This window comes from Saccostrea echinata, unplaced genomic scaffold (assembly GCF_033153115.1).
Source record: "Saccostrea echinata isolate AGI-Se365-2 ecotype Australia unplaced genomic scaffold, CSIRO_AGI_Sech_v1 ptg000054l, whole genome shotgun sequence".
Taxonomy (NCBI): domain Eukaryota; kingdom Metazoa; phylum Mollusca; class Bivalvia; order Ostreida; family Ostreidae; genus Saccostrea; species Saccostrea echinata.
The window spans coordinates 2084897-2109996 of NW_026889803.1; the positions used below are offsets into that span (position 1 = coordinate 2084897).

The window sequence follows — 25100 nt, forward strand, 5'->3', positions numbered from 1 at the left end:
AGGTACACGACGAATAATCCCTATGCATTGTTTTCGTCAATCACAGTGAATGATTAGTCAATATATTTCTTTAGGTCCCGTTAGTTAAAAATTTTAAATGTGTCGAACATATTCAAATATCTAATTTGGTCTCCAGTTTAGAAATATTTCCTAAATTGACTTTTTAACATTGGACAAAGGCAGAATGCCAAAGTACAAGCTGACATATTTTGATCTAAGAGGACGAGCAGAGCCCACCAGGCTTTTGTTTACCGTAGCGGGTGTCTCATTTGAAGATGAAAGGATCAGAAAGGAACAATGGACAGCCATTAAAGACAGTAAGATCATATTCTATGTGTCCAAAAAGAACTTATATGAGTTATTCCTATCTTTTGTAGAATTAGACTTTCAACACGTATACAGGGGTTTATGATAAAATTATAATAAATATTCTAGGAAAAGCATTTTGCATGAAGTCGGGTTTTTGTGCATGTTTCATACCATACCTGAATACACTTATCAAAGTACAGCTTATTTTCAAAAAGAAATCATAAAGTAAACGAATCATACATTTGTGCATTTGTCTTTCAGAAACACCCGGAAATTCCTTGCCTGTACTGTCTGTTGACGGCTTTCTCATTTCACAAAGTATGGCAATAAACAGACATCTGGCACGAACGTTTGGTGAGTACGTTTCATAAATCGTGAATCGAACACATTTCAAGCGTACAAAATGAAAAAAGGGACTCTTTTTTAAGAATGATGATAAATTCATATGAAGAAATACAAATATTTTAGATTTTTTTTTTTCATATGTCTATTAACTGATTTGAAGGTCTGGACGGAGAAACATTGTCTCAGAAAGTAAAAGTTGATGAAATAGTAGAATGTCTGGTAGAGATGAAAAATAAAATGGCCGAACTACCGATGCTGAGTGAAGATCCAGTACGTCTGTCCTCACAGGCTTTGTGGTAGATATAGTAACATCTATCCGATCAGCGAAAAAAATTAATATGAAGAATCAAGGACAGCTCAAATAAAACTTAAAATGTTGCATCAATTAATATCGAGCGTGAAGGTTTCCAGATCAAATAAGCTTCAGGTTAAGATAGGTCCTTAATCTGAAATAGTTAAGTACTACTAGTAGTACATTTGTATACTCATTCGTTTATATTTCTTTGCAGTATTCTTTGTATTATACATATATACTGGAAAATGGTCACTCATTTCAATTGCACATTTTATATTTTTCAGAGGAAACAGGAATGGGCAAGGCAAATTTTGAAATCCTTCCAAGAGTTAATGGTAAAAGCATGTACCTTCATTGAAGCACAGATACAAAAGAACATGAAAGAGGGAAAAGGATTTGCTGTTGGAAATCGGGTAGTACTATATAAGTATCTTTAGTAACATATACCTATCTTTATTATCGATTAACAGCCATTTACCTCAATAGAAATGAAAACAAATTATTATTTTTGAACTTACTGCATTTCAGTTGACTTTTGCCGACATCATGATCTTTGAAGCATTTGAAAACATTTTAGCAACAAACAGCAATGCGCTGGACAAATGTTTGGGAATTATGAAATGCCGTGCGAAAGTGGCCAACATGCCCCGTATTAAGGAATACTTATCGAAACGACAACATACTAACTTTTGAAAAACTTGGTTTTGTTAAAATGTTTCTGAGATCTGAATGAGTCAAAGTATTATACTGGTAGATTATTCCTTCGGAAGAAAGTAACAGAGATCCCTTGGTACTGGTATGATAGATGTTCATCTTCAAATTGGTGACAAAAATTGAATGCCTTACAAATCAGATAAGCATGCTGACTCAAGGAAAGTGAGAATACATGTACTATCAGTGAATGACATGAAATATTTAAAGATCCTAATGTTATCTTCCTCTTGATTAAGTTGGTATATATTTTTAAAAATGTATGAACGTTGTGTCTTTTTTTTACCCACGGATATTATTGTCTAGGTCTTTTTTATCATATGTTCAAATAATGAAAAATATCCTTTTCTATTATCGTACATCTTATGCCTAAAATGCAATTCAAGAAATAATTCTTTGCTTACAAACAAAACCTCATAAATATTCAGCGTTACAGCGTAAAGATCGCTTGACCTTTCGAAGGGTAAACCACGTGTTTTGTTTACTGGGTAGAATTCCATAGTTTAACCACCCATTTACCTCATGCCATGTTCAAGAATTTTGTTTATTCAGTTAAGTAGACTTTCTGACCTCTGCTCTTCTTTTCTAGTGTCGCGATTCCGTCAAATTCAGCAGCTTTCCACAACTCCTGATATGCACTTGTGAAATATAATATTTACAATTGAAGCGAAATTATTTAGTGCGCATGTGTGTTACATATGTATCAGCCGTCTTGTGTTTATTGTGGACAATTATTATTTTTTCATCTTCCAATTTCTCTTTCCCAATAACATATGCAAACTAGATTTTGCAGTTTTCTGAAAGTGAGAAACTTTACACTGTAAATGAATGATGGTGGTAAATCATAATTATCAGAGATCAAATAGATCGGATGATACAGCTTTAATGTATTTGTTTAATTCAATAAACTGAAAATATTCATCTTTAAGTTTTATATTTAAAATTTTCTAACAAATGAAGCTCTTAAAGAAGAGTTTGGCAAGCTATGACAAACAAGTTGATGAAACACGGATATCAACAGTCTCGTTTGAAGTCATCATTCCGCAAGTTTTATGGTCGATATAATGACCTTGTCAGCAAATACAACCTATCATTAAGTCAAATGCTGATCGACGTTTTTCATACTAATTGTTAGGCCAATATTTACACACTGAATTGTCTACGGATTTTCCCGTTTTTCCCGATCATGAAAAGGAACACACGGCGGATGTGACCGATCGGCAGGGGATGCTCACTCCTCCATGGCACCTGATCCCACCTTTGATGTTTCTGGAGGTCCGTATTTGCTCTGCTCCCGACTTGTATTGTTTAAATTGACTTTGAGCTTGGATACTGTTCGTTATCTCCATATTTCATTGGATAAGTTTTGGATAATATTTGTCAGTGTTTTTAAAGTTCATCTGACTCAAGATGTGGTCTTTTTCTATCCTTTTTTTTCTCGTGCAGTATCTTAAGATTTTTTAATTGTATTCGTTTCTTTCTCTGAAAATACTGGGTCTCAGTTTGTCACTGAAGATGCGTAGGTTGTCTTTGAAATTCTTTACGCTTATGGTCTGTCAATCAGACACTGTTTCTATTACTGGCAGGAGTAAAAAGCTCTTAACCAAAGGTGTCTCTCGGTCCAGGGCCAAAGTGCGATTAAATTATTCATACGTTGAAAACCCAATTTTTTTTTTTTAAATCTTCAAACCTTCCAATAGATATGCATTGTACATGAAGACAAATCTCATGTAGTGCTTTCAGTGTTATGAGTGGAATCCTTTTGAGATTATAAAAGAAAATAACCCTACCAAAATCACGTTTTTTCATGTCAACTAATCTATGGGGTGGAGTTTAATTGATCGAGTTTTAATAAAAGTACTATCTTGAAGCATGTTCTCTTGCACTTGAGATCTATCAGTTAATTTGTTGTGCAATATAATAATTAGTTTTCTTTTTTACATTCAATGAGCTGTCTTTTTAAATTATTAAATTTCTTTCAATGGGCCCCATGTTTGACATGTGAAGAGTGGGGCTCATTGTGAAATACATTAACATATTAGACTCTATACTTCTTTTTAAAAATAAAAGCTTCAATACTTAATAACTCAGTATCTCTAGCAGAAAAAGTATTTATAAATTCCAACTGAACCATAAGCCATCATTTTACTTTTTGTAATTCTTGTCGGAACTAAATTTGAATGTGCATTAAATCTTAAATATCAATCTTAATCTTGTTTCAAAATTTCTCCGTAAGTATGATTTTACGATAGGTGACGCGAACGATAACAAAATGATACTGAAAAATATTCTTTAATATAATATTAATGAATAGGTTTTCCACTGACATGTTCGTGTATCACTTTAAGCTACGTTTTCCTTTCACTGTTGACATATAAGCAATGTCAAAAAATTAAAAATGAATTTCTGTTATTTGTCAGTGTATTCAACACAGATTGATAACTCCATATGAAAAATTCAGACTCCAATGAATTATTTTTTATTCAGTAACTGTTCTTTAAGCTGTGCTTGTTTACCATAAGTTCTTTTCATATCGGTATCCACAATCTCCATTGCTGATGTAGTGGTTCTTTGAGATTGAAGGTATTTTCCCTTGTCAGTAATGCTTATGCCAGCACTGTTGCTTTTCTCTTTAATACTTGTAAGAAACCTGATTTTTTGTGACTCTGTAAAATGACTGTCAATGCGATTGTTTCTTTTCACTGGAATATCTAAACTCCTTGTGGTTGAGGCCTTTGGAAGATCTCTCAGAACTTTTGCCTTCAGAAAAGGCCTGTTACAGGTATCTCCCACCAGAGGCTTGTCTCCAATCGGAGCAAACGATGCGTAATCGCCTGGCATTGTGGGAGATTTGGGAATGCTGGGAAGTTTGGGATACGGGAATAAAACCAGAGATCTCTGATACACTTCATGGTCACTAAAACAATCCCAGATAGAATTTGATGATGGCTTCATGCTTCAATAAATCAACACAGTGATCTCAAAAAGGGTTCCAAATATCTATCCACTCTGAAGTTTTACTTCTCAAGAATGCTCCTAAATTAAACTGGTTTCATTGCGTTTTTAATATATAAAAGGAATGTTCTGTTCTTGTTGTTTGTGACTGGTCAGCGAAGACAAAGAAGAATAAGAAGCTTAGAATTGACCAATGACAGATTTAGTATGTTAATCTGGATCTGCTTACATAATACAGTACATTTAGTCAATTAGAAACAGGTTTATGCCGTCCTTGTAAATATAAGTTTAAGAAATTACGATTTTGTTCCCTTTGTATGCTAAATTATCGATATGATTATCGATGGAGTCATACATTTATGATTTAACCATTATAAAGTAACAGGGAATTGACGGATCATTTTTATATGCAATCATTTTGGTTTTAAAAGTACCTGATAATGTTTGGTTTTCACGATGCCATACTTCTACATATAGAAGGTGCATTTGTCAGGTGAAGTTTTATTTTGTATACGAAGAACTTAATCGATAAGGTATTCCTTAAGGTTCGCCTGATTATCTTTTGACTAGAGTCTTAATGCACTAAATATACATCCAATAAAGGTCTCCGAATCTTTAGTCTAGCCTAACTGATAGCCAGACAGAAGCAAGGATCAATTACGCCTCTTTTTTCATTCTTTCGTAATTTTTTCTCAATAGAAGGGAATTTAATTTTGGAATTTTTGTTAAAAATATTAATTAAAAGAGAAGTTTAAACTTTGTGAAGTGTTTAACACACAAGTTTAATAGATGTAACAAGGTTGAAAACACATAATTCCTCTATTAAAACATCCAGGAACATATTTAAAAAATAACGTAAAAAGCAATGCAATAGATGTAACAATGATTGTGCAAATCAGCAGAACTCAAAATTCCAAAAATGTCTCCAAGGTGTAAACATGGTCAAAATACTAGTACTCCCATAAAAGGAAACCAAATACATGTACATCCGATTAAGAAATTACTATCACAAAAAATAATAATCAATATACATCCAAAACAGATGCTCAAAGTGAAGACTTGAAAAGGTTCAGTAATGTAAGCAAGTAAATATGTAGAAATGACATATATTAAGTAAAAATGGCACAATGTTTATATAAACAAACCATAGCTTTACTTCTTAATCATATCTCTTAATGTTGCTTGTTTAGTGTATGTCCTTTCCATATCAGTGGTCACCTTTTGTACAGATGTGGCTTTCTGGCGATTGTTAGGCTTATTTGATGTTTTCGAAAACAATTTACTTGTTTTCTTTTGATATTCGGTGTCTGAGTTACAAACACTATATCTGTTTAAAGAATCTGAGAATCTTGTGTTTCTTCGATTGTCTACTTTCCCGACCCCCTCTGCGCAGGAGTCTTTTTCTGCTGTGTCGTTTGGAACTTCTCTCAACAGCTGAGCTTTCAGAATGATTCTGTCACCCACTAATGGCTTGTATTCATACGATGAGGGATTCGTAACTAAGGTATCCAGAGTTTTGGCACGTGCTTGAGATGGAAACAACACAAGGGATCGCGCATAATTCTTACTTCCACAGTCGGAGAGGGAATTCGTGGACACGTCCTTTGATTCCAGACCTTGTCCTTCCGATACATTAGGTCGCATTTCATGAAGACTTGTTTGACTTTTGTAGAACCATTTTGGGGTCGGTCTTAGAGATCGTTTCAGATGTTCTGTTGTATCTCCATAATCCTGCTTGTTTGTGGTCACAAAAGTAGAAGACGGAAGTGTTGAGGCAGGTGCTTGAAACTTAAGAGAGTTTCTTCTTTTCTCCGAAACTGGTCTAAAATTATAATTGGATCGTTTCACTTTTTCTGCAACCTTTGATTTATTCCTGTAGTCAAAGTTCGTATCTGGAGCGAACGAAATTTTCACAGGGGAAACTCTTGGAGTGTACCTGACGACCGTGTCGACCGGAAAATCGGTATTATTGGGATATCTCACAAACACGGCCTCCGGAGTGTTCCTCTTTCCTGGTTTCAAGTCTGCAGATACGCTGTTATACACTATAGAGCTTGTCATTTTGAATCTATCAACAAAACGTTGTTACTTATATTTTAAATCCGTCCACTACCTTCAGTTAAAATACTTTTTCCCGATTACGATAACAGCATGTTTGAGTGTCGATATGAACTCAAAAGAAACAGCACTTTTGCATATCAAAGATATTTTCAGGTGAACTGAAATGGAAGAAACGTTTTGTCCTGGCTAAAAATCGTTTACTTTCTTTGTGAAGAAACTAATCAATCTAGGTGCACTGAAATCTGTGTTTCATTCATTCTTTACACCAGGGAGTATCTCTGGTTATTAAGTTGAGGAGATTTAATCAAGTGCTTAAGACTGAATTAAAATTTAAATATTTCTAAACGATTGAACATTCACTAAATAAATATTCGCTTTTGTTCACAAAATGAGATTAAAGGTATTTAGATAGAATTCAAACAATAAGTCCTGTCGACCTAAACATGTGACAGACAAATAGGCATAATCAAAGATGACAGTTTTAACAATGCAACAAGTGTTTTATCGTTACAAACCAATACATAAACACATTAAATCATTGTGATTTTAGTGAACTATTTAAGTTCATTTCTAAGTATGACTCTACTTTTCAAATTGTCATTCCGTATTTTTAAGGGGGGATTTTTTTTCTATAAAATCATACGTACTCTCATACCGTTTTATCATAAATACATAACCATCATAACAATTATATACATGTATATGACTAAATATATGTACATAATATACAATGAAAAAGGGTGAAGTTAACAAACAGTAATCAATCTCATAAATACTTCAAACAATACAAATCTGTGAACAGGACATTAACACGGACCCCTGGAAATTCCAGAGGTGAGATTAGGTTCTTAGGAGGAGTAAACATCCCCTGTTGACCGGTCACACCCGCCGTGAGGCCTTTGCATAGATCAGGTAGACGGAACATTCCGTAGTCAAATTTAGTATAAAAACAAAAGTCTAACAATTGGAAGGAAACTGTACAATCCCTTTATAAAATATTATTAATAAACTCAGTTGAAAATCTTCTCTGCTTCTCTGAAATATATATATATATATATATATATATATATATATATATATATATATATATATATATATATATATATATATATATATATATATATATATATAAATACTGGACAACTCGCCCCCAAGACAGGTCGCCCCTAAGACAACTCGCCCTCTATTTAGGACAACTCGCCCCCAATTCAAGACAACTCGCCTCCAATTTAACAAACCAAGAAATATTAAATATATTATATAGATATTTGAATTTGAAAATGTTCCTAGAAAGTTAAAACAAACAACTGAAAATAAAATTTCTCCATTTTATTGAAAATAAAACACAACACAAATAATTTAACACTAATATCTATTGTGGGTACTGCTACTTTTTTTTATCTTCACTAAATTCCATATTTGTTTACATTTTCATCACAAATAAAACTAAATATATGTAATTTTCAGAGCTTTCATGCTTTAATTCTTCATAACGTTGAAGCTGCTTCGGAGCTTGGATACGGCATGCCAATTTTTTTTAAACAACTCAATATGCGTATAATTTTCGGAGCTTGCATGTTCTAATTAGTCGTCACTTTGAAGTATCTAAATTAATTGTTAGCTTGGGGGTGTCATTAAATTTTTTGTCTGATGTTTTCATTTAATTAGTAATAATCATTATCATAAGTTTCTTAAAGCAGTCAGTTAAACGTTAATATCGTCTTTAATTAATTAAGTTGTTTTAACACTGAGGACAATGTGCTCTTTTAAAATAGACATCTTTTATAAATATGAATTTAAAAAATGATAAATCAAAATGCATTTATTCACTCTATTTCATAAGAATCAAATGTAAGAAGGCATGGATATTATGATAAATCCTTTATGCATATATTGTGTTTTTGCACAAAAATATGATGTAAATGCATAATTTAAAAAAAAAACAGCTATATTACAATCGTAAATATTGATTATATTTTAAATTTTCATATAGAATATACATAATTGAATAACAGTTATTTTTTTCCCTTGCAATTCACAAGAAAAAATAATGGGGGCGAGTTGTCTCTATAATGGGGGCGAGCTGTCTTGACTGGGGGCGAGTTGTCCTAAATTGGGGGCGAGCTGCCTTTAATAGTGTTGGGGGCGACTTATCTTGGGGGCGAGTTGTCCTGATTCCATATATATATATATATATATATATATATATATATATATATATATATATATATATATATATATATATATATATATATATATATATATATATATATACCCGGAGCTGATCTAATGAAGGCGACTCTTCCTGTGTTGATGAATATTTCATGACATTTCTTTATTTCGTATCACAATTAAACATTATTTGCTGGCAGTGTTTTCTGTTTTAAATACACAATTTAAATTTTATCATAATGGATTTTAATGTATGAATGTACTCAATAGGTAGAATAATTTAACATAAAGTTGGGTTTAAAAATGTGTGTAGGTTTCCATGTGCATCTATCAAATGCACTTCGAATTACAACCAATTAAACTTATATGAAGTGATGTGAACACCTGTTTATATTTATGTTGCATTGATCACTTCATCCAAATCTCAAGACATAATTGAATCGTCAAAATGCTCTTTTTTGTTTTATTGGTTTATATTTATTGCTTTCTATAATTCATAGCTTTAATTATGGGGTTCCTTGTTGCGAACCCAACATTTTCTTCTTTTTTTTTTCGAAATAATTGTTCTATATCAGAATTGTCTATAACTTTATCATAATGTGATGAAGAAATTCCTGCATTGCTTTTTTTTCTTTTTAGTTATGGTATTTGTGAGAATTACAATTTCAAATTTGAAAAATATGAGACATCGGGGATGGGGAAAAGAAAAAAAAATTATCCAGACAAAATTCAATTTAGCGAGTCCATCATCTCAAACAGATTTGTGAGTATGGAAAAAACACGTTTCTGGTAACAATCGCATTAAAGACAGATCTAACGGGGCAAAAATGAGTAGTTGGCTATCAGTTGTGTTTCTCAGTTTATCAAAAGAGAGTCAAGTGTGATCATTCGATAAAACATATTCATGTTTTTAATGCATGAAAAACAAGATTTTGTCAAAATTTACATTTTTGGGAGAAAATCCTTTCAACATATTTCAACTACGTATTCTTACTAATCACTTCATCGAAAATATGCAAAATAATGAATCACTAACTTTGAATTATAGAAAAACGAGAAAAAAATGTATTTCATTTGCTGTCTTTAGTTTATTTCATTCCTAGATTCAATCAAAATTAATTTTGTCAAACTGAAAAAATCAGAAAACAGAAAATGTCATTGGAATCATCGTTACATATACCAACAATGTAGAGCAATTTAAACTTAAGAGCAAATGATACAAAAAAGGATTGATATAGATTTTTGAACATAATTTGGCTGTAAGTGATGCAAATATCAAATTTCTAAAATATTAAGAGATGTAAACTTTCTATGATGTTCAAAATTCTACCTGTTTGTTGTCACCCTTATAAATCTTTACAACTTTTCATCACTTTAACATTCATTACTGTGTTTTTATCCTTTGTTACTTTATTCGTTGAAATGTCACACTGTCTAATGGAAACATATAAAACTTAGTACCTAACCAAGTTAAATAAAAAAAAAAGTCATTAAAACAAAGGTAACTGGTCATTAAATGCATTAAGCCACTGAGCTACCAGAAGGATACGGTGATAAGGTGTAATTTGAATGTTTCGTTGAGGATGTCAAATCTCTTAACTTACCCAGGTCATTTGTACTGTACATTGATTAATGACTTTTTTTCAATTTACGTCTTTCAGGTATTACTTTAAATGGCTTCTGAACACAACCGTTGACATTTTGCACAAACATGATTTACGATACGGAACAACATTCGCAATTCCGTGCATTTTCCTCCATGGGATTGTCATATAAACGTTGTTCCGCCTTATCGGACATGTTGGCTTCTTTCCTGGAATTGGAAAGCGAAAACTATTCAGCAAAATTTTTACACTTATAAAAAAAATTATACGTATACAGTTATGTGTCAATTTTCTTTTTTTTTTCACATGAACATTGACATAAAAACAGTGTTATCTGTATTACCCAAATAACCTTTCTAGGCTCTTCTTGCTATGTAAGACCGCGGAACATTAACTGGCAAAATTGGAAATATGCAGCTTACGTCATTTCCACCTGTTACAGTCAAAACAAGGGAATGGGCTAGTTTGAAAATCATTTTCAATCCACCTCAGCTACTCTAAAAGGCAATGAGTTACTGATTGACCCAGGAGACAAATAATTTCAATTTCTGAATATATTAAAATTTAAATATATAAATCAGATTTTCTGACCAGTGTTTTTAAAGAAATATAAAGGGACAAATATTGATTACTGTTAGGTATGTGCATGCATGTGTTGGTGGGTGGGGGTGGAGGGGCTGAACGATATTAAAAAGAAAGTTTTTTTTTCAGTTTGGACAACTCTTCCCTTTTTTTGATTGTCAAATATTTTACAGTGAAGACAAAACTAAAGAAAATACATATGTACCTCTTGTCATTCTAGAAATAAATATATTTTGGCATATGAAAGCATGACCTGACTCGACAACCCCCCCCCCTTTCAAGAATCAAATAGCCATCCCCTGAAAAAAATAATCTGTCTTCTATGACTTTTACTTGTCCTTAAAACTATAGGCTAAAAACTCATACAAACAATGATAAATATGAATTTCAAACAACATGTATTTGGGAATAGAAATTATTTGTCTTTTGGATCATACATTCACACTCTGCGTTTGAAAACAGCTCAGGTGGATTGAAAATGAATTTCAAATTAGAATTTCAATCCATTGTTTTCTCGGACGTCCGTGCCGAATTGTACCCGCCCATTTCATTGTCTATCATTAAATGTTTTGACTGTAACAGATGGAAAAGACGTAAGCTGTATATTTCCAATTTTGCCAGTTAATCTTCCGCGGTCTTATGTTTTTTTTTTCCAAATTACATGAACTCTTAACAAACTTAATGTAAAGGGGTGATCAAAAAGTTCGCAAACTATCTCCACATTTACAAAACCACAATTCAGATCAGAATGAAATTTGGCACGCAAATAGTCATACACATGTTCTATAAATAACAGATGTTTTACAATGTTTTGCTCCGTGTTTGAGACGTCACAAAGTGAAAATTACGTCAATGTATAGGTGATTTGTGATAAAAAAAAATGGTTGACTCAGTCGTACTCGAGAAACGAACGGTTGTAAGTTTAAAGTATATCTTGGAGATTCCTTTGCAGTAGAATATAAAAATTGAATTTGTACAAGGTTTATGAAGACAAAAGACTTACCAGAAGTTCAATCATTAATTGGATTGATTGTTTTAGTGAAGGCAGGGAGAAGGTTAAAAATAATGTTTGTTCTATTGCCCAGCGAAAGCAGTTGAGCGATTTGTTATGAAACCTCGCCAAGTTACGATAAGAAAACTATAATAGCGAGCGAAGCGAGCTCAATAGACTAACGTGTAAGAACAGAGGAAATTTGGAATGACAAATACGTCAGGCAAATTTTGGTGTGAAACCTTCCCAGAATTCCCTCACTATCAGGATTCCATGCGATAATGGCGATTATAAAATATAAAAGGCCTGCAGTTTGCTGAGAACTTAAAATTATAACAAAAAATAATTGCATTTACTCTACACGTATTTCGTTAAAAATTGCACTAGGCCTGTAGTCTCGTTCAACCAGACGATCGGTTGTCTCCGTAAATTCCGACGTGATGTGACGTCACAGTCTAGACTGTGTCTCGTGCAGTTTGGAAGTTTGAAGAGATCAAAGTTTACAAGTGTAAGCTGTGTAAAGGTTTTTTTTTTTTTTTTTGGTTTTTGTTTTGTTTTTTTTTTTAATGGTGCAACTGAGCTCGCCCCAACGGTCACGCCGTAAAACATATCATAATTATTAAATCCCTAAAATATCGTTTACTTTAGACTTTAAACATATGAGATATGATAAAAACAAGGCGCCCATACTCTATCCACATTGGATAAACGACGCTCCCGAGACAAAGGACTGGGGTTGTGATGGTCACCATGTTAATTCTGGGAAGGGATATCCTTATCCACCTATCTTATTGCCGAGATTTGGCCATTTCTGACAAGATGGACTGTACTTATTATAAAAAAAAATAACTTGCATGGTAAGAAATATAAGACTCGGAAAAATCTTTTAGCTTCTGTGAACAGACCGCTACGGAGCATGTCACGTGACCGCCTTGATCACGTGATTCGCGCATGGGCACAACAATGGCAGATATACATTAAAATCGGAGAGGATCACTTTAAAAAATAATATACACTGAAACCTCACTTTATTTCTTTTAAGGAAGTAAATCAATAAGTTCGCGAACTTTTTGATCACCCCACGTAATTTATTGAATAGGTTATTACATGTATTAAAAAATGTACTTATTACTTAACTCCTAGTAAAGTGATTTTTAATGAACATTCTTGATTTGAAAGAGAGAACTGGACGACTTTGTGTTGATTGTGTTGAAAGCTTTATGTCAATCATTTCTCTTTCGTCAAGCATTGAAGTTTTAAATTATACATACTGTAAAGTCTGTTTCCTCAATGTTTCTATCTTTTCTGGAAAAAAATAAAATTGTTTTGATGCTAAACTTCTTCAATATTCGTGTATCAATAATGTTTTATTTTAGCATGTTGTCTGTATATCAATGCTCTGGCGATTAACAAACGGCACTTCGTAAATTAAGTTTAAGCAAATATAAAATACCTACATGTATTCAATTTATTTCTTCATTCATTTACCCCGCTTACAATTTAAGGGATTTCGGAAGACTGTTACATTTTTAAAACGCTTAACGAAGATAAGATCTGTTACTCATTCTTATTATAAATAGGAAGTATACCCATATTTTTAATTCTTGTGACTTTCATATTCTCATAGTCTTCACTTTGGGGTAACTTACTAACACCGATACTGAAAAATCATTTGAAAGTAAATCACTAAAAAGAGGAAAGCAGGAAGTCCAAGATCATAAAAAACAAGTAAATTTACTTTTCCATAACCAAAGACTAAAGAACACAAAAGAATTAAAGTATTGATAGATTTTGTCTTGCCACTCACTCTGTGTTGTTTCCCTGTTTGGCTTGCTGAACTTGACATTTGCATTTGATATTTGGATTACCTGTAAGTAAATCAAAGATATTTTTGGAAAATGTCGCTAAATGCTCATTTAAAAGGCATTAAAAGGTAATTTGATAATTTTTGGTATCTTGTTTATCTTGATTAAAGAAAGGTATGTAGTTTTTAAACAGTCCTTGCAAAGATTATTATACGTGTTATTCGAAAAAGTTTACCTTTTAATTGACATTTAATACATTTCTTGTCAGTCATTAGAATATATCCTCTCTCGGTGACATCTGAGTCACTGAAAATAAAGATCAGCTTTGTGTATTTTGTCACACATTTGTATAGAAAATGGACACGGATATAGACACAAACTTGCATCGAGGCATATATACTTCCATCCATACAAACATACATACACACAAACATACAACTCTACCTTTTGTCTTGTTGAACATTTTCATAAATATCAGCTGTAATAGAAAAGAATTATTTATTGTAAAGTGAAGGTATCGTAATTATTCCTGTTATCTCTTACTAGTATATATTTCCTTCAGGGTCCTGTACAACCCTTTCATTAACATCACGCAACTTCTCTACTTTTTTAATCTCGATAAATTTATGAATTTAGTGTCTTTGCCACGTTGTATCGAATTTTGAATATTTAAAATATGAACTTTGTGAAAGAATGACTTTTACTTCAGTAACAGTAGAAATAACATTATTGTGTAGCTTTTTATCCTTCCACTGATAATGAATGACTGGTCATATACACCATACATACCATCTCCCATATTAATTCTTCATAATAATAATTTCCTCGTGAACATTCGCCTTCAAGAGTACAACTTTGCTATCGAGATTTACTATCAAGTGTATATGGTCTATGTTGCTTAAAATATAGCACAATCTTCCCTCACAAGACAAATGATTATTCTCCAAACTTCTCTGGGAAAAAAAAAAAGAAAATGAATTTTATTAGATACTGATATCAATTTCTATTTCCATTACCAAATGTGATTGAAGAAAAGGTTCGCGATATTTTATCTCCATAAGACATTTTAATCATTTTGTTTGAATAAAAAAAATTAAGAGAGTTCTTCATAAAGTATTTTAATAACGACTTCATGGTTAGAAAATACCTTATGATATTCGCGTAATGTACAATATTGAATAATTTAAAAACTTTTTAAAAAGTTCGATATATCATTTCTCTCTCTTTTTTTTTTTAATTTAGCGATATTAAATAAGAGATGTATTTCGTATACGTACCTCTAATGAAAGATATGAATATTCTTATTTCCATTTTCAAAACGAGTTATCTTCTTCCGGGAGATAAATATTAAGAGCCAAGTTGATCCTATAAACAAAAGCGCGCTAATGTTGGAAAACGGGAAGTTTAAAGCAGGAAATGATCTTACTTTTTAATTACATTTTCCTGAAAATGAATGACATTAGAAATATTGAAATAACATCGGAACATGAAAATTTATTTATAAAATACATTCCACTGGGAATGCTAATATTCCTTACAAAAGGAACAAAAATGCAAGATAATACCCAAACCCAAAGGAGATAATTTAAACACTCAATTATGTTATTGGAAAAACTCACTTTACGATAGGTTTACGACATCCATTTTGCGTATTTACTTTCGAATTATATTTCCCAATATATTACAGACATCCTATATACTTTTTGTCTTTCTAATTTACAATTTTTGGCATGAGGAATTCATGGGCCTAAATTGTTTACCCATTCAAGAATTAGTACAATGGTTTGTACAAAACTTATATTTCACGCTGTATGACGATATTTGCATACTGTAGAAAAAAATTGTCTTCTTGAGTAATGCAAGAATCTCCTAGACCAAAACTTTTAACAATAAATTTTGGCAAAGATTTGATACAGTCCTATCTTTTAAGTTATCCTCAAAAAGATTTGTTCGTATTTTTCTCTTCCTTTCACAGTTAAACTTGTTATTTTTCGGATGGCCATTGTGCCTCCAGGGAACACAGAACTGATTAGTGAACAATGTTATATATGAATCAGCGCTAATATTGTCTACATTTCATTTCTTTTTTTTTCCAATAGAATAAGTTAATATGATTTTTATGTCTTCAGATCATGGCACCTGATCCCACCTCTGATGTTTTAGAGGTCCGTGTTTGCTCTGCTCCATAATTGTATTGTTTAATGGACTTTTGAGCTTGAATACTGTTCGTTATCTCCATATATTCCATCATTGTTATATAGATATGTAAATTATGGAATGAAAGTCCTAGGCCATTTTGTAACAACAGTAAAACTTGAGTAATATTTTCAATACTATACAAAATGTTGCGTGAATTAAAAAAGAATATTACGGACATTGTACGCTTTAACATACATATTAAGTATATTTTCTTCTGACATTTTCTCTTGCAGATTAATGTTTTACAGTTTCTTATTTTACTTGCATTTGATAAACCAATGGTTAAGATATTTAAAGTTTTTATCCTACTTCTTTGCAATAAATATCATTTAAGATTTCTAAACCCAGAATTGGAAAAGGATTAAAAGAAAACCTATGGTTTTTCTCCATAAGTATGATCAGTAAGTTTATTCTTATATAGTTTATGTTTTACTGACTATAAATATTGATGGCCAACTAAAAACTACACTATATAACAAACGGGAGGACTTCAGCTTTTCCATCAACAAATTCCCTTATTTATAAAGTTACATACTACTATCGCCTCCATTTGGTGTTTACGTCTCCCAGTTGATTCGATAAGCAGGAGCATGCTCTGAGTACCAACAATTTTTAAAAAGAGATTTGCTACTGAAAAATAAGTGGATGTTACAGGATTTTCAACAATCTCGTTTAAGTCAGCATTACGCAAATCTATGCATTATTATGAGTTCGTTTACAAATACAACCCATCGTTGGGTTGTATTTTGAATAACACATTTCATATATACCAATTGTTAGGCCACTGTTTTACACTGATTTTAGCTACGGATAACTCCGTTTTTCCTAATCAATTCAGAGGGCTCACGAATGGTATGATCGGCCGACATGGGATGCTTTCTACTCCTAAGCATCTGATCCCACCTCTGTTATTTCGAGGGGTCCGGGTTTTTTTGTCCGGGTCAAAATTTGTATTGTTTAAAGGATTATGAGATCGATCACTGTTCGTTTTCATCACCTTTTCCATTCATTTATTTTTCATGTACTTGTATTGCTGAAATGGGATTTTGGATTTAATTTGCAAATATTCCTATTGAACATAAATGATAATGATGTCAATATCATATCCATCTGCCTCTCACTAGGAAATGTACCAAACAATGCAAAAAGAGGTATAACAGAGGCTAAAGTATTAATCTTGAAAATTCTTCTTTCAGCAAATCACAGTTTCTTTAAACCAGAAACAGAAAATCAAAAAAAGGTTTCGCAAAAGCGTAATCCATTCCATATCAATTATGTCAACCTTAGCCATAGATTCTGTGTATGATATATAATAACAGAAAGTCGACACCACGTGAGACTTGCTCTGGGGTCAAAATGGTCATAACATTTGACCGGGAATACTGCAAATCTATATGTCCGCATTCATGTTCAAAAAACATCCTGAAGGCATTTGGTTAACAGACTTCTCTGACTGATTTGTGACTATTACAATTAGCCCTTGTTAAATTATTGCACCTTATATATAATTAAGAGTCATGCTGTTGCGTAAGGCACGTTATGTTTTATCTCGTCACGAGTGCAAGAGACATTCACAAACGATGTGAACTTTTCCTTTATTTCCCCAAAGTGATTCATTCCTGTTAAGGACAGACGATACGTTCCTCAATAATATATTATTTTTTCTAAGATTTTGCCATTGAAGTATTTCTACTTTAATATGTTTACTCGCAAAAAATTGAGGTACCTCACCAGGCATTTGTGCAAGATACCGGAGGATGTTGTTTCCTAGAAAATCCTTTTAGAAAAAAACTTGATTTGCCAATATCACATTTATTAGTGTTTCAATTTTTTAAAGACAATTAGAAACCAGTTTAGAAATCAGAAAGCATTTAAAATTTTCAATATTTTCCATACAATACGAAGATATACAAAACAGATATTTGAGGAACGTATCGTCTGACCTTAAACCTACGCAATTTTTATGAAATTTTTAAATAAAATATCGAGCGCTGTTTTCAAATTGTTTCTGCAAGTAAAATATGCATTCTATTATCAAATGGGGGGGGGGGGGGGTTATATATCATAAAACATTTTTATTCAATTTTTATACCTAGATTTTCAAGTATCTAGTAATGGGGGTGTTAATGTTTTTAAAAAATCAATCTATATTAAGAATTGCTGACACTAATGACTAGTCAAAGTTCTATGTATAAGATAAAACAAATATTAAGCATTGTACTTTAGGCACATATATACGTTAACGCTGTGTATTTTACCAGTATTAAGTCGTCCCAACTCCGTTATCATGTATACTACATAGTGTAAAGTGTACAGGTGATCCACTCGTCATCTGTAATCTAATTATTTTGACAAGCGGTTTTAACGCCCTTATAATTGAGGTAATGAGGTTTTGACCTCACAATCACTGTAAAATCATTATACTTCTGGGAAAAAAAATTAATTTCGATCATTCTAGTTTATTTAAGCTATTCTTCAGACCGATTTTTTTAAATAGACTTTACAAAGAAATTTTTAAAAACAATATCAGCGAATCAGCCCTGCTCTATTCCAGTTTTTCATTTGATTACATCTCTAGTTTTTAATGATTATAATTACATCTAAAGTTTGTAATGGTTATATGTCAGTACCTCAGACAGATCACACATTTAAGTTTGTTTAAGTTGTACATCTGTGTTATGACCATTACCGTAAAAAAGCATATAGATAAAATTCTCCAATTAAAAAGTACTTTCTACATTAAGAATAAAATAATGAATCCGTTTTGACTTATGTAAAGAAAAAATAATAAATCGCTTAAGGCAAAATATAAAAAAAGACTAAAGGTCAGCAGGGAGTTAAAATATTTTTTTTCACATTATGGGTTGGATGATTTCATTTATTGAAGAATAATTTACTTTTTAGCAATTTTAGCAAAATCATACGCTTTGCACTACATAAAAACCCCAAAAATATCGCTTATGGCTTACTTACAACCTTTGTTAATAGATATATACATGTATAGTTTATCTAAATATCTGTTACTGTTGTACTTTGTTACTTTAAGTTATTGGAAATATTTTTTATTTCACCGAAATAAGGCTTGCACTTTTTCATGCGACAAGAAATTCGAAAGAAAAATGCCATAACACCTCAGAATTAGTATCTAAGGTCCCAACTAAATGAATATTTTCTTTAGAGAATTCTGGTCCCATGATTAAGAAGCAGATTTAGATTTAAGTCAAATTTTAAATTAATTTTAAGATACTTATTGTCAACTTGAATTATAAATGTGTAGATAATAACATCTTGATAATGCAATATTCATTAGTGATTTATTTTGTACTATTTAACTTCTACATCATATCAGCAGTATGTACATATTTTGAGGTAAGTTTAAGATGTTTCATGTTATCGGGGCCTGGATTTCTTAGACAAAACAATTGCTTTTAGTGGATTAAACAGTTCGAATTTTCAACTTTCTGTTACTTTTTAATTAATCATTAACTACTTTAAAATGTATAACTACATGCACTCGCGCATTTCAGTTTTATTCGAAAAAGTCAACAACAACAAAATTATCAGTGGAAAACAAAGTTGTTGTTTTTTTCACATTAGATGGGGCCTACTTGTAATCATTTTTTTTACCCCAATGATAAAACAGAACCAAAGAAAGCTTATATTCTTTGTAGAGCAGTAAGAAAAAATACCTTGCTGACTTAAAAGTATATGTAAACTTTAAGACAGTCAAACATTGAAATGTGTCAGAGAGTCTTACTCTCAGTAACACATAAGATTCTGTAGAGTTTAATATTTCTGGAGTAATAGTAGCTTATTTAGATGTAATTTAGACCTTTGACGACAAAAAAAAAAACGTTTAGATTCATGTAGAAGCTAACAAAATTAAACACAATCTAAATTTCACCATCATGTGTTTCTGATATGTTTAGTTACTCTTCTCAAGCTTATCTTTTAGAAAAATGATTAAGTTAAACACTTAACGAAAATTAATAACATATCGAACTCTGAACCGACTGATCATGACAACAGAGAGATTTTTGAGAGTCCAGGAAAATATTTCTATACTGAGGCTTACTTAATTATAGAAATTTATTTTAGATAAAACACGATTCTCAAATTAACGTTCATACATGCAGTCATAAATTAAAAAAAATAGATGTATAAGCACGGATTTTTTTAATAACACTTGTAATGCTCCTTGAAATCTACATCATGTACAGAATATTTAAATGCATAATAATACAGATCAATTAGACTTAACCAACTAATAAAAATTGCGTCAAAACGGGAAACATTTTAAAAAGTTGGTGTATTTACTTAATGTTCTCTGTTTAATATTGACCTTCATTCGTTTATATTCACGAAAGGGAAGGAAAAACTATTCCATTTCCTTTCAGTTCACATATAGGCATAATTACCAAAGCTTCATACCATGTTTGATTCATTTTCTTCCTACTTTTACAGTCAGGGCTGAAGTATTGCACCTGTAAACATGTACTGAAACCGTGTGCCTTACATGGGAAGAAATATTTGTACAGTCGATAATCTGCAAAAAAATTCATTGTTTTGTCGTAAAAAATAATATGACGCATTTGGTGACGATAAACGTTGTTTTTATTACTAATATTCCTTAATGATTTTCCTTGTAATTTGTTTCAGATGTTTATGTAAAAAGTGTTTTAATAAATCCCCCCAAAAAATTGTCGAATTCAAGGTAATGATGAAATAATGCATCATTTATAATGCAATTCCTTTAGACGGATTATGAAGTTGTGAATTAAAATAATTTATCATTCATATGTTACTAGCAAAATTATTATATTTGTACACATTTTAAAAAAGTCAAACCATATATTATAATTTATTCAAATATGTATTACAGAATATATATTCATAAGCTGGCATAATCAACAATATAATAAATAATAACAACATAAATTAAAATTATTATATACAAAAAAGTGGCATTATCTTTCTTTCAGAACAAATGACAATTAACTTAATTGCTTTCTCGCTGACTTTGCAAACAAAAAGACTGACAGAATTCTGATAATGGAGTGAAAAAGAAACAGGCAGTGTAACTCACTTCTTTTGGTATGTATGACCTTCCACAGCTCTGGAACATAGCTTGATACATTTTACGTAGACCCTCTGACATTCCCCCCAGAACAAAAGGGGGCTGTTTGCTTGGAAGGTAACACCTTATCTAGTTGTTGCCCTATATCATTTTTTTTTAAAAATCAGCTGTTGTCCGCACGGGCACACCTTTGCTCCCTGCAGTTAGTTCGCCACTCTCCCTGCAAATTGTCACAAAGTCGACAGAAAAGGTCTGCAAGAAACACGGCATGAAATGTGTAGTCCCTGTCCTTCACTGGGGGCTTTTTTATGCCTTGGTCTGTGCTTTTGACACCTTGTGTCTTTTTTGAAGTGTCAATTCTGTCAACTAGTTTTCCAATTTTTCTTCTGATCACCGGTTTTTGCACCGCCCTTCTCATTGGAAGTATTTTGGACAGTAATGCCTTACCGTATCGTGCTCTTGTGTTCGCAGATGGTCCTGTGACAGGAGTTTTCCGGGAATTCCATTGTCTGGAAGATGGCTGAAGAACTGACTTAGAACTGTCATATGTCCTCCGTGAAGACGACTGGTTTGGTATTATTCTTAGTTGCGAAGACCTGGGTGAAATTAGGCGGCGATTTGCTGAAAGATAAATATTTTGTTAACAAAGTTCAAAAGCGTCGTTTAAAAATTAATTTTTGATGTTTGTGTTAATTTAAGACACAAAAGAGACAATTAAGTAACATGATTTTGATGTGTTTGGAGGAAAAGGTATACTAATGATTTCAAAAGTACTTTTTAATTTTTTCTAACAATTTAACAAGCAATTTTTTTAAATGATTTATTAATAAGCAAGCATATATATATATATATATATATATATATATATATATATATATATATATATATATATATATATATATATACGAAAACATTTTTCATATATTACTAAACAAAAGTGAAAGGACCAAGCATTGCATAAGTAAAACTGCCAAAGTCATTCTTACCCTGCCTCAAATTAGTCTGTGGAGAAATATGAAATCCAGAAGCGATATTTATGTTCCATAAAAAGCAAAAGAATAACAAACTACTCTGCTTCTGGAAATCCATTTCGGACACAGCGTTGTGTGAATTTTAAACAGCTGTTGTCATATCGCTTCTTTAGGAAAAGCCATGGTCCTGCACTTTATGAACAATAGAAAAAAGTTCAAGCATCAGCGACAACTGCAAAGTAGTTTTTATGGTCTTTGTCCTGTAATAAATGACACCTTTATCATGGACAGAGGTTCAAAGACAGGTGATCTCTCCGGCCCCTCTCAGTTCGACAGGTAAACGCTGCGACACATCATTATCCAACATGTTCGTATTAGTCACTGATCCTAATTCAGCTTACCTACTTCTATTTATATATATATGATAAAAGGTAAATTGTCAAAAGTGTCTTCTAAGCGTTTCATTGTAAAAAAAATTGTCCATTAAAATTTAAAGCCCATTTTGTGTTGTCTTAAACTTAGACGTTGATTGGCGACATTTATTCAAAAGTTGCGAAATAGGGTGTGTGTGAGATTTATTACGCAGCAATGACATACGATTACGCAAACGTGCAAATATATCCATCAAAAGAATTTTGATAAGAATTTAAAACAAAAAATATTTTGATCCAATTAAGATAAGGTAACTAATTCCCTTGAAGTAATGGTGAACGTGAACTTATTCTCTTGTCCCAGAAATCTGCTTTTGATAATATTGTTATGAAAAAATGTTTTGATACACATATGTACATGTATTTTGTATTCAGCATACATATTTTTCTAGTTGCGAAGTTCTTTAGAGTGAATAAGAATTCTTTGTTTGAAAAATTGGCTAACGTATTGGATGATGTTTAAGGGTAATGAATCCTGTACAACCAGGGTAATGTTTCCGCTGTCCATTGCTTAGAAAATGAACACTACTTGTTTTCTCAAATACAATGTAATTTAGGGCTAATGAATTAAGCTTTTACGAATCAAAAAATAAACATATATAAACTTGCTTCATTATTCTAACATCAGTAAGGAACTAGTCATTCATGTTCAATTTAAACATTGCACACTCTTTTAAATTCATTGACTATTTTTTATATATTAATGTAGAATAGTCAATGACATCACTGCTTGTTTATAACTGTTCAATATGAATATGTTTTGCCCACGACTTTGCAAATGTAAGAGGTAATCATTATCCGGAGGCTCCTAAAAGTTGCCTATCAAAATATTATAGAGACTATTTTGGAGAACTCAAGCAATAATACAATTTTATGAGTACCTATGATAAAAAAATCATCAGTGGTTGAAATTGCATGCACTAATCTGATCTTTACCAAACATTGAAGAGAAATCAACATTCACTGATCAGTTGTCATTACATTTTTGCCAAGACTAATGCCACAATGCACATCATTAGAATGAGATCTTTCAACAAGGGGTTAGTGTGTGCTTAACAAATGTATAATTGCAAGTAGTTTTGCCACTAAAACACTGTTTTTTATGCGAAATTAAATAATTCCTTAACGGTTTTGTCTTCATGTTCACACATTGCTGTCCGTGCTTGCTGATATCCTCTGAGTTGCCTAATTGCATTTTAGTCAATTAATATACCATAACTAGAAAGAACCAATTAAATATGTTCCCTTTATTAAATAGTATTATCACTTCTATCTATATATGTTAAACGGTATTTCAGTTATATGTCATGTGGTTAAATTAAATTATATTTATAAATGCATATTGTAACATGTATTTTGTTGTAGAAACAACAATTGCTTAGACATTTATGTTTATTTTCAATCAAACTCTTTACATAATGAATAACATATTTTTAGAATTATGAGCTTCATCAAAAATATGAGCAGAATATGAAAATTACAACAACAAAAAAAGAATTATTTTATTTTCACATGGGTCTTTTGTTAATTAAGGATATATCAGAATATAAAGTCATTCGTAGATTATGGGACTGTATAAGTTCAGGTGAAAACTGTGCTAACCTTCAACTGAGTAACAACCTACAATGACAAAATACATATAAAAGTAGAGAAGGTTTTATAAAATCATTCACAGCTTGTTAATGGACAGTAAGTGCACACTGGTACTGTGCATGTCAATTAAGGTATGTTACAGGTAATTAAATGTGAATTATGTCATTTATAGTCGTTTAAAACATTAATGACACAAAATTAAAATAGATTTCATGATAGCAAACTGGAACTATGTACACGTTTATTATTTCTGTGTTGTGTTTTTATATATTAATGTAGATGCTGTTTTGTTCTTGTCAAAATCTGGAAATTCCATCAGTCTGATAGTCTAAATTAGCTATTCAAGCATACACATTTGCAATTTACGTCAACATGTACAGCTCCGAGTACTTTTTTAAGCTCACATGGTTTTTCGCACAAATTAAGGTCACATTCTTCTTATAATAAAAAAAATCAACATTATCAAACTTAAGTATGACAAAATAACCCTGAGATTTATTTTATATCTCATTTTAAGTGTACGTGCCTTTTACAATTATTATGTCATGTTTTCAAAGTCGATGTTTTAAAGAGGAGTTTATCAATAAATGGTACGATGTAACAACTATATGATTCAACATTTATAGGTATTTACAAATTGGATTAATCGAGCTTCTTTAATACTATTTAGTTATAATTTTTAAATTGACTTCTTAAAGGTTCTAAGTACTTTGTTCATTTACCATATCGTTCTTGGTCTTGTCGATAGGTAGCACCGAAAAGGGACAACGCTGCGGATAGAAACCATGCCAGAAGGTAGGATAATGAAGCATTGCTTATCTTTCAAAATGATAAATTGTTACTATTGAAAGGAAAATTTTTACATTTACAGTTTGAAACTTTGTAATTTTGTAGTGGGAAGGATCTCTCATGATGCAAGATTTCAGAAAGTAAATGTGAAAAATGCCAATTTTTTAACATGGAAAGCAGTCGAATAGATGAGAAATACTGTTATCATCT

The 25100-nt window shown here is 31.7% G+C and overlaps 4 protein-coding genes across 4 annotated transcripts; 1 reads left to right on the top strand and 3 right to left on the bottom strand.

Annotated features, from left to right (window-relative positions):
- The first annotated feature begins 122 nt into the window (after window positions 1–122).
- On the top strand, window positions 123–1664 carry LOC133206352 (glutathione S-transferase-like). Its single transcript, XM_061342304.1, has 5 exons — window positions 123–317; window positions 571–663; window positions 815–924; window positions 1234–1362; window positions 1478–1664. The coding sequence occupies exons 1-5, from the start codon at window positions 185–187 to the stop codon at window positions 1640–1642; spliced, it is 630 nt and encodes a 209-aa protein (XP_061198288.1). The 5' UTR covers window positions 123–184; the 3' UTR covers window positions 1643–1664.
- Window positions 1665–5767: 4103 nt separating this feature from the next.
- LOC133172225 (uncharacterized) lies at window positions 5768–10503 on the bottom strand. Its single transcript, XM_061307074.1, has 2 exons — window positions 10453–10503; window positions 5768–6683 (listed from the first exon to the last, which is right to left on the bottom strand). The coding sequence occupies exon 2, from the start codon at window positions 6674–6676 to the stop codon at window positions 5768–5770; it is 909 nt and encodes a 302-aa protein (XP_061163058.1). The 5' UTR covers window positions 6677–6683; window positions 10453–10503.
- A 48-nt stretch (window positions 10504–10551) lies between these two features.
- On the bottom strand, window positions 10552–14696 carry LOC133205984 (uncharacterized). Its single transcript, XM_061341887.1, has 7 exons — window positions 14620–14696; window positions 14275–14308; window positions 14066–14136; window positions 13833–13893; window positions 13615–13673; window positions 13297–13330; window positions 10552–10661 (listed from the first exon to the last, which is right to left on the bottom strand). The coding sequence occupies exons 1-7, from the start codon at window positions 14627–14629 to the stop codon at window positions 10565–10567; spliced, it is 366 nt and encodes a 121-aa protein (XP_061197871.1). The 5' UTR covers window positions 14630–14696; the 3' UTR covers window positions 10552–10564.
- A 6180-nt stretch (window positions 14697–20876) lies between these two features.
- On the bottom strand, window positions 20877–22533 carry LOC133206022 (uncharacterized). Its single transcript, XM_061341927.1, has 2 exons — window positions 22093–22533; window positions 20877–21727 (listed from the first exon to the last, which is right to left on the bottom strand). The coding sequence occupies exons 1-2, from the start codon at window positions 22193–22195 to the stop codon at window positions 21270–21272; spliced, it is 561 nt and encodes a 186-aa protein (XP_061197911.1). The 5' UTR covers window positions 22196–22533; the 3' UTR covers window positions 20877–21269.
- Window positions 22534–25100: the final 2567 nt, after the last annotated feature.

Bases quoted from the DNA above. Each gene is read 5' to 3' on its own strand.
- LOC133206022 (XM_061341927.1), bottom strand. From the start codon at position 22,195: ATGGATTTCCAGAAGCAGAGTAGTTTGTTATTCTTTTGCTTTTTATGG. The intron at 21,728-22,092 runs GTAAGAATGACT...TTTATCTTTCAG, and splicing joins ACAGACTAATTTGAGGCAGG to CAAATCGCCGCCTAATTTCA.
- LOC133172225 (XM_061307074.1), bottom strand. From the start codon at position 6,676: ATGACAAGCTCTATAGTGTATAACAGCGTATCTGCAGACTTGAAACCA.
- LOC133205984 (XM_061341887.1), bottom strand. The intron at 14,137-14,274 runs GTAGAGTTGTAT...CTTTATTTTCAG, and splicing joins AATGTTCAACAAGACAAAAG to TGACTCAGATGTCACCGAGA. The intron at 13,894-14,065 runs GTAAACTTTTTC...ATTTACTTACAG, and splicing joins TATTAAATGTCAATTAAAAG to GTAATCCAAATATCAAATGC.
- LOC133206352 (XM_061342304.1), top strand. From the start codon at position 185: ATGCCAAAGTACAAGCTGACATATTTTGATCTAAGAGGACGAGCAGAG. The intron at 664-814 runs GTGAGTACGTTT...ACTGATTTGAAG, and splicing joins ACATCTGGCACGAACGTTTG to GTCTGGACGGAGAAACATTG. The intron at 925-1,233 runs GTACGTCTGTCC...TATATTTTTCAG, and splicing joins CGATGCTGAGTGAAGATCCA to AGGAAACAGGAATGGGCAAG.